Source organism: Tasmannia lanceolata, unplaced genomic scaffold, assembly GCF_043159265.1.
Source record: "Tasmannia lanceolata isolate RefF3 unplaced genomic scaffold, GAP_Taslan_0.1 ptg000016l, whole genome shotgun sequence".
NCBI lineage: Eukaryota > Viridiplantae > Streptophyta > Magnoliopsida > Canellales > Winteraceae > Tasmannia > Tasmannia lanceolata.
Genome location: NW_027518693.1, coordinates 6,030,536 through 6,040,139, shown reverse-complemented (window position 1 = coordinate 6,040,139; position 9,604 = coordinate 6,030,536). Strand labels below are relative to the sequence as shown.

General features: G+C 38.0%; 1 protein-coding gene across 4 annotated transcripts; it reads right to left on the bottom strand.

Annotated features, from left to right (window-relative positions):
- Nucleotides 1–1,937: 1,937 nt before the first annotated feature.
- LOC143848535 (Pentatricopeptide repeat (PPR) superfamily protein) lies at nucleotides 1,938–9,213 on the bottom strand. Of its 4 annotated transcripts, none has more exons than XM_077357487.1 (3): nucleotides 5,515–9,213; nucleotides 5,363–5,434; nucleotides 1,938–2,235 (listed from the first exon to the last, which is right to left on the bottom strand). In XM_077357487.1, the coding sequence occupies exon 1, from the start codon at nucleotides 8,440–8,442 to the stop codon at nucleotides 6,157–6,159; it is 2,286 nt and encodes a 761-aa protein (XP_077213602.1). In that variant the 5' UTR covers nucleotides 8,443–9,213; the 3' UTR covers nucleotides 1,938–2,235; nucleotides 5,363–5,434; nucleotides 5,515–6,156. The 4 variants fall into 4 exon arrangements, with proteins under 4 accessions (XP_077213602.1, XP_077213601.1, XP_077213599.1 ...); XM_077357486.1 differs by lacking the exon at nucleotides 1,938–2,235 and adding an exon at nucleotides 3,138–3,954; XM_077357484.1 differs by lacking the exon at nucleotides 1,938–2,235 and having other exon boundaries at nucleotides 3,994–5,434; nucleotides 5,515–5,640; nucleotides 5,838–9,213.
- Between the last annotated feature and the right edge of the window lie 391 nt (nucleotides 9,214–9,604).

Below are 9,604 nucleotides of genomic sequence, written 5' to 3'. Positions count from 1 at the left end.
ACGATCAATCCATCCGACAAACCGACCACAAACACAACCAACCAACATTCAACACACACCAACAACCAACCGAACAACTAACCACAACCAACCAAACAACCCTTGTCCACCAACAACCAAACAACCAACTAAAAGACTACCAACAAAGACAACACCAAGACAACAATAAGACAACACCAAAACCACAAGACAATAACAAGACAACACTAAGACAATATAGCACCAACAACTACATACTAACACAACTAGATGATAACACTCCCCTGAAGTTTTTAGGCCGAATTCCTTCAACTTGCAACGACAAAAAAAGGACTTTCAAGGCACGACACCTCTCTTAGACATCTTATCAAACACTTGGTGTCCGCCTTTGACATCAACACAAAAGACACAGAAGACTATGGAAAGAACAAGACAACAATAAAACAAGGATACAACACACTCCATCCATGGAACTACATGAGGGCTTCAACACTCCCCCTCAAGTTGAGGCCGAAGGCCTTCAACTTGCAACAAAAAGACGACCTTCAACACACATTATCCCTCTTGGAGATTTTAACTAACACTCGGTGTGCACTTTTGATATCAACCCAAACGCCATAAGAAACAACGAATATAGAGGGATAGAACAAGAATTGGGATGGAGTAGAAGGGGGGATGAGACTCAAAACACAAAAGAATGAGAGATAAAAAATATTTAAACCATAAAGAAAGGGTTAGAAAACCAGAAACAAACCGATAATGGATTACAATATAGAAAAGAAAAGATTTATGGATTTAGAACAAGAGAAAGAACAAGAAATGGATTTATGGATGGAGAAAAGGGAACAAAAGAATATACAAGAGGGGACTTTTGTGTGTTTTTTTTTTTTTGGAAAAATGGTGGATTTACAAATGGTAAAGGGGTTTGGGTTTAGGGGTTCACAAGATGGAGGTTAGGGTTTGAGGGTTATGGAGTTAGGATTTAGAGAGGAGAAACCCAAAAAATGAGGAAGGAGTCTCGTCGCGTCTTCAGGATACTATGTTGATGAGAATGAGATGGAGAGATAGAGTGGAAATGACTCTTCTTTCCTCTTTCTTTCCCTTAGGCTCTTTGCTCTGATACCATGTTAGAAGTGGGGATAAGGAAGAGACGGAGAAGAAGAAGAGTGAGGGAGAAGATGGTGAGATTCTCCACTAAGGAGCTCTCCCATGTAATGATGTATATATAGAGCCCAAAATAGGGCAACATAGTACAAAGACTACAATACCCTCACTTATACACGTAATGACCAAAATGACCTTACACTCTTCGGCAACATAAAAAGAACAAAAAAACAAAAGATAGTACCCATCTCCATACCCTTCAAGTTCATCAGTAATAGAAACAACACCAAAAGACCAACTCCTATATCAATGATAAAAGAAGTTCTTCCAACCAAATCAAAAGAAAATGAGATCTATGAGAAATTGGTTTCTTTTGATTACCTCGGCCTTGTAGTTCCTACATAGATCATTATGGTTGGGGACACGATTGATCTCATTTGCAATATCAAAGATATAGAAGGGTTGAACGGAGTTGGGAGTGTGTGATATCTACAGATATTTTACTTAGTAAGCCACGAAATCAAAAGAAATGGCTTTAGGAAATCCCTTTTCCATTCAAACGTGATATAAGTAAAAAAAAAGGAACTTTTGAAACCATTAATAATTGTTTTACCTATAAATAAACGATAAACCATCTAAAAGTAGCTAAAAACAATGAGCCAACAGTAAGAGAGCATAAGATAGGATTGAAGGAAATCTGGAATCCTTATGAGATAAATATAGTGTTCCCATATGAACTTTCTCAAAACCTGTTATTTATCCGAGTTGCATAATGGCACTCGACTAAAAAATAAAACCCATGCTCATGAACAATGTTCCTTTCCTATTCCAAAGGAATTAACTTTTGTAGCAAGAAGACCATGCAAGAACCCTTTTTTACTCATACTTTCATACATGTCTCGATCAATCCATAATCAAACCAAACACATATTAAGAAATGAGAAATTACAAAAAAATGTGGTTCAAGAGCCAAATGAGTCCAATGGCATATGCATATTAACTAACCTCAAATTGTTCCAATGTGGCATAAGCTCCACTAGATAGTTTATTCACAATGTTGAAATCCATCGGATGCTCTATGACTTCATGGTATTCCGAGGGCTTTACAACAAACATGCACAATTCAGCTTCTGATGGAAAATCCACTTCTCCCTTGACAGTTGAAGCCATATTTCAATACTTCCATATAGAATTGGAAAAGATACTCAGTGAATGTTAGACATAAATGCATGAATTCAAAAACAAACCACTTTTGGATCCATTGGCTATGAGAACACACCATACCTTCCTTTCCTATGGTACATTAGAAAATCACATCAAACCCACAACCACAATGAAATTTAAGAAGAATGGAAAAGTCCAAAGAATCTGTAAGGAGCTGCCAAAATATCTATACCACGTACTTTTGACGCTTGTCGAGGCTAAAAAAACAACTTTTTGTCCGAAGCTTTATTCACAAATAAAAAAAGAAGTAAATAAATAGGTACACAATTGTGCCTTAAAGTCTTTTATGCAATAAAAATGATCAAAACTAAACCTAGAGGAGAATCCGTTGCTTTCTTAGCAGAAATATGTCTTTCTGCTAGCTAAAACAAGTTCTCAAAAATCAATTGCCAGCAGAAAAAATAAAAAGATAGATGGTTGACAGAAGTTTTTTTTGAGTAATTACTAAATTCAAATAAAGAACTCAAATGTGTAAAGTTTTAATTCAAATCAATGTAGACAACAATATAGTAAGTACCTATTCATAGCAAGAATCAACAAAAAGCAGGAAACTAAAACGAAAAGGGAAGGAAAACACAAAATTGAATCGTCGAGATCAAATAATCAACTGTCAAGAAATAGAAAGCCAAACAAGAATATAAAAAGCAATGAATAAATTAATAACGATAAAAGATCTTTGAGCTAATTTATTTTTTTTAAAATGAAAAGTCAACCCCACGAGCTTCCTATTCTAGAAATTTAAGCAGACCTACAAACCAAGAAGAGAATTTCTAAACAAATAGGTAAAGATTCTCCTTCCAAAACCACAATGACTTGAAAGATCAAGAAAATTCAAAAATCAGGTGCCCTTTACCAATAGAAGCGCCGCAATCTTTAGAATCCATGAATCTCCAAATCCAAAAGAGAGAAAAAGACAGAGAGAGATAGAGCAAAATATCACTTTTACGCAAACATTAGATCCAGCATCAAAATCCGCATCACCGGGGATGGATTCATCACCGTCACCGACACCATCGATCCTTCTCTTCCTGAGCGGTGTCCCATTCTCGTACTCTCTATTCGAATCTAAGCCATACAATCCCAAATCGGATCCACTGCGAGAACTGCTCAACTGGTGGTGATGCGTCAACCATGATGCCAACGAGGAATTCACCGACAGCGGTGGAAAGCATTAGGACCAGCTCCAGTTTCTTTTCCCTCCTCTTCCTGCTTGAATTGTCATCCTTCATCTCGCCATCATTTCTCTCTGTGATACCATCAGTGTTAGGCTTCCGGCGAATCAACCAGCATTGAGAATTTGGGCAAGGGTTATAGGCAGGACTCCAAAAAATGGGATTAGGATTAGGGTTATGTTTTTACTACTGTTGAAGTTGTTGACAGAGGTTGTGCTTTTGGAGATCTAAAGGAGGGGGTCGTCCTTTATTGAACTTCTTTCCCACTACCTTACTCATAAGAGAGAGAGAGAGAGAGAGTATTGTAAGGAAGTGGGTAGTGGCCGTCGAATGCAATAGCGGCTTGGCGATCTGTGGTTGATCTTCAAATGACCATAGGTGCGCGAATGCTGCGAGGCAGGATGTACGGGCTGTGAACGTGATTGCAGAGAAGGCGAGAAGAAAGACCAAAGGAAAGCAGGTGTGGTTATGAGGGCTGCCGAGAAAGGAGAAGAAGAAGAATAAAAAAAAGTTAGAGAAAAAGAAAGGAAAAGTAAGGGGAAGAAGAGAAATAGAGAAAGAGAAAATGTTTGAACATTTCTTGAAGAAGAAAGAGGGCGAAGAGCAAGAGATAAAAGAAATAAAAAGGGATGTTTTTAAGGAACCAGAAAGAAATCTGATTTACTTCAGGTGCCATGTTGGATGTATGCAGGGTGGAAAGGGAGACTGTTCACAGTACCAGTGAACAGTAAAACCCCCTTCTATTGTGTGGCTAAACTAAAGGGAGCCCTTGCAGAAACCCAGCTGCAAGGGCACCCCATTGGATCCACGTCACCCAACTGCATTTTTAACGGCACTGAAAAATAAGGAGTTAAGGAATGAAAATAGGGTTAGGTGATTAGGTGATGTGGATCCAATGGGGCATTCCTTGCGGATGGTTTTTGCAAGGGTGCCATTTAATTTAGCACTCTTAATATATAGCGCAGTAAAATAACAATTTAACGCATTTCCAACATCAATAATAGATAAGGAAAAAGCTTGATTAGGCAGGCCTGTTCTCTATAAATTTAATTCGTGCTACAAATTCATGCTCCAGAAAACATGTGATGATAGAATATATACTGGAGATAACGTAAGCAATTTGTTCAAACTCACATTATATTTTAGTGGCTAATACAAGCCAGAGGAGAAGTAGAAATTACACCATAGAACCTTGATTAAACATGGTTTCCACGTGCTCATGTGCAAAGGAATATATTAGGGTATTACAAAAATAGAGAAACTACAAAAATTGTGCTCAAAACCTTGATTAAACATACTTCCTACGTACTCATCTCACCCCATTAGAAGCCAACTGAATTAAAAAGAGAAGTTCAGCATTAAGCTGAAATTTTGAGGTGGAAAATAGCCTGGACAAACCATATGAATGAGAGCAATTACATTCGTACGATAAACTCATGCTCCTGAAAAGTTCCTGAAAAGTATTAGGTGACAGAATATATAGCATAGTTAACAGCAGCAACTTGTTCAAAAAAACAGTAGAATACTGTTGTGTATTAGAAAACAGAGAAGAAGCATAAATAACACTTCAGAACCTTGATTAAACAAGCTTGCCATGTGCACATATGCAAAGGACTGCATTGAGCATTTAAAACACAGAGAAACCACATATAAATTACACCAAAAAACCCTGATTAAACATCCTTTACAAGTGCTCATCTCCCCCATTCAAACCTAGCTGAATTAAAAAGGTAAACTTTACATTTAAATTGAAGCTTTAAAGTGAAAAAAGGCAGCCCAAACGACACCAACAAGAGCAATCCCCACAAGTAACTACTGATTTACCGTCAAATCGAAAATATATGACAGAATGTGACAGCATCAAATTAGATATGAAAAGTTACCTCTGAAACCAGCAGCTCAACAAAACATCAGCTATTTGGTAAAAGATATTTTTCTATTCAATCTGCTTGGACCTGAAGCATCCAAGAATACTAGATTAAAACATCTAGATATATGCAGACAATGAAATGTAACATCTGAAACTAAGGCTTACTCCTCAAGTACTGTTGATCCTGAGATTTTTTTTTCAAAAGATGCAAGCACTGATTGGTTAACACAAATTCTGGTGGAGAGTGACACATCCTTGGGAAGGGCTAGTATTGGTGTTCCTCACAAGAATCTAAGCAAATCGGATGTTAAAAGCTCCACAGCGGAAACAGAGATAAGGCAAGATATGCAAAAAAAAAAAAGGGAAGAAAAAGAACAAAAAGAATTTCTCCAAAAAATTTACAATTATTGGTCAAATTTTCAAAAATATACTTGTATATCAAGTGAACAAGGAAAATAATTTGCAGCTACAAGTATGCCAACACTAACCTGATCTTCTTTATGATATACCAATTTGGCACCCAAATTCTATGGTGGGCCCACGTGCTAATAGCAGAATCAATCTCGCAAGGCTTGGCATTTTGGATTCATGTGCATCTTGGTGTCAACCTGAAAACTTTGTTTTATAGTTTGTTTGCATTAAATAGTTCAATCTATCAAAAGAAATGAAGAACAGTCATCAACCAACTCAAGGAACTCTGTATTACTACACCATCCATTATGGCAGCTGATACCATTTTTTCTTCAGATATCAATCCAACACTCTTGAGAAATACCTTACACCACCACTTACCCAACTACAAACATCTTAGGAATTCTTCATCCGATGCTTTTTTCTCAATAGTTTCTTATCTCTAAGGCCATCATAAAGGAGTTCGTACGAATAATATGTTACATGACCCTTCTTTAACAGTTCTTCCACTAGGATCTTGGGTGCTGCCACCTCCTTCTTATCAGCTTTAAATATTGTATTCACGACTTCAGGGACTACACCCTTGCTAACCATAATGTGAACAATACCAACAGCCTCATCAACTCTATGGCTCGCACAAAAGCAATTGAGTACCCGTCCAAATGTTGTCATGGATGGAATGAATCCCTGATGGATCATGTCTCTGAGAAATTTGTACGCCTGGTCTATATCACCAGTCATGCAGAAGCCATCAATCAAGATGCGATATGTGAAAGCATCAGGAGGGCAACCTTTATTGACCATCTCCTGGAAAATCTTTTCCGCCATACAAACATTGAGTTTCTCAGAAAATGCATTGATCATTATATTGTATGTAGCAGTAGTGGGGGAAAGCTCGACTTTCTCCATTCTTCTGAACAGTTGGTATGCGTCCTCGAGATTGCCGCTCTCAGAAAAACCATGAATCAACGTACTAAAACTAACAACATCTGGAGTTAATCCCTCCCCTTCCATTTTTGCAAGCAAATTGAAAGCTTCCTTTACTTTATGTGCTTTACAAAGGCTTTCTATTAATATGTTATAGGTGATAATATTAGGGACACACTCCTTTGCCACCATTTCTTTGAATATTTCCAGGACATCATTAGTCTTCCCCGCCTTGCAGAGGCCATTCAACACTGAGTTATAAGTGATTATGTCGGGAGTTAAACCGTGGGTCCACATCCTAGCAATGATTTCCATCGCATTATCCAAGTTCAACTGTTTACAATACCCATCAATGAGTGTATTAAAGGTAAAAGCATCAGGAAGGAATCCTTTCATTATGACATCATTCATGAGATCATTAGCATCAACAACATAACCCATTTTGCATAGCCCATTTATAATTGTATTGTAAGTCCATATGTTTGGACTGCAACCATTGTCCGACATCTCATTCATAAGCTCCAATGCCTGCAAGATGAGGCCTTGTTGAGACAACCCTTTGACTAGCGAATTGTAGATGATAACATCAGGCTTTAAACCTTTCGCCAAAGCCTCGTTAAATACCTCCTTTGCCCTGTCTACACCTCCCTCTTGGCATAATCCATTTATTATGGAGCAATATGTTACGCGGTCAGGAACAAACCCCTTGAAAATTGCATCACTGAGAAGCTCGCATGCACTTTGTACCAGACCCATTTTGCAATATCCATCAATAATTGTGTTATATGTGAAATCATTGGGAACATACCCTTTGTTCACCATTCTATGCAGATAATTATTAGCTTCCACGACCTTGGAATTCTTACACAACCCACGGATAACGGTATTATATGTGACAACATCAGGGGCTAGTCCCTGCCTACCCATATGATCCAACAAAGAAATAGCCTCTGTAAGCTTACTTTCTTTGCATAGGCCTTGAATAAATATATTAAAAGTAAACACATTTGGAGATACATCCCTTTTCAGAATCTTGCCGAGGAGTCGTCTGCTTTCTCGGACATCTCCTTTCTTACAAAGTGTGTGTATGAGCTTATTAAAGGTAGATATATCAGGACACACATCCTCCGAGAGCATCTCATCGAACAAATTACGTGCCTCGACTTGGTAATTCTCTTCATAAAAACCACCAATCACAGTACAATATGCGACTGCATTGAATTGACACCCTTGCTCAGGCATATTTTTAAGAAGCCTAAGAGCCGCATGTGGCCTATTTGTTTTACAAAAGGATTTTATCCTAATTGTGAAGGTGTACACATCAGGAATGATCCTTTTATCAAGCATTCTTAGGTAAACTTTGTGGGCTTGATCAAAATATTTGTACTCAACCAAGATGTTCATGATCGCATTATAAGATTTAACAGATGGGTCACAGTTGAAAAAATCCATTCTCTCAAACATGTCCACGGCCTCTCGGATCTTTCCACATTTTCCATAATGTCTCATAGCTCCAATATAAACTCCTTCCAGCAGTCCATTATCAACATTCATTCTCATGTCTGAAAGAACATTTTCCATTGCCTCAAACTCCCCATGAAAACCTAGTTTTTCAATCATACACTTATAGGTGAACAATGTATGCTTAAACCCATCTTCCTTTGCAGCTGAATTAAACATTTCTAGTGCTCTAAGAGGATCTTTCTGATATTTTACCACACTAGCTACATGTTTAGGAAGTAAAATAGTACTCATTCCAAAATAAACTAAATAGCTAAACTAAACTCCCTTAAAGTCCATAATTGAATAAGGAGGCTTTTTCCCCCTTTTGTCCTGCAAAACAACCAAATAATCCCCAATCTTTATCCAGAGCAAACTGAAATCCTGAATCACTAATCTCAAAGCCACAGAATAACAACACCCATCTTAATGGATTCCAAGGTAAATAACTAAAACCCAACAAAATCTTTCAAACCCATTAAATAAAAGCAGCAGTTTTGTCACTCTGACCATTTCCTGTGAAAAATCAACACCACCCATTTTCATTTGTCCCATAAGCAATGTATCTGGATGATTTAATCAGATAAAAATCGAATCTTGACGAACTAACAAAAGAGAGATATCTCATAGGTGACCTCGTCAAACCGACATAAGCTCTCTATTGTTGACAAAGGGGGAAAAAGGAACATGGTGACAGAGAAAACCTCGAGTTTGGAAAAAAAAACTCCATTGATGGAGGAAAAGAGCTCATGAAGAACAAGGGGATTTCGTTTGGCCGAATTAAGGGATACCTGTAATGCTGAAATCGCTGAGAGATGTATGGGTGTGGGTCTTCGTGAGATTTCACGAGTGTTTTTCAAGTGTGGGCAAAAAATTCCATGCGAAAATGGTCGTCCTGAGATTGAGAAAGACCTGTTCTATGGTAAGTTCACTGGTTATACAAGGTCGAGTTTAGGGTTATATCTCCGGATTTATGGGTCATAGGGCGTTATACCGGGGTCCAACATTTGAAGTTTGGGCTTTGGACTTGGGATTATGAACTCTTTGGATCATTGGTAAGACTCTAATTTTGGGTTACATGGGGAAATTTTTTGTGAAATCAAGACCGTTGATCTTGTAGAGCATCAAGAATCTATTTTCCGGTCTCATGGGGGATATTTATCTGAAAGGGCTCATGTGCAACCAAAACACAGTCACAATAGGATGGGGACTGTCATTTTACACCTCAAGTTTTGGAGAGTGGGGCCCAACATCTCAGCCCAAATCTATGCACATAGGGTGGAGTCTACCATTTTACCCCTAATGTTACAGATGATGTGTGGTCCACCATCTCTATCAAAATCTATGATTAGGGTGAGTTACGATCATTTAATTTTCTAATGCGTAGTATGTATATACTAGTTGCAGTCCCGTGGGG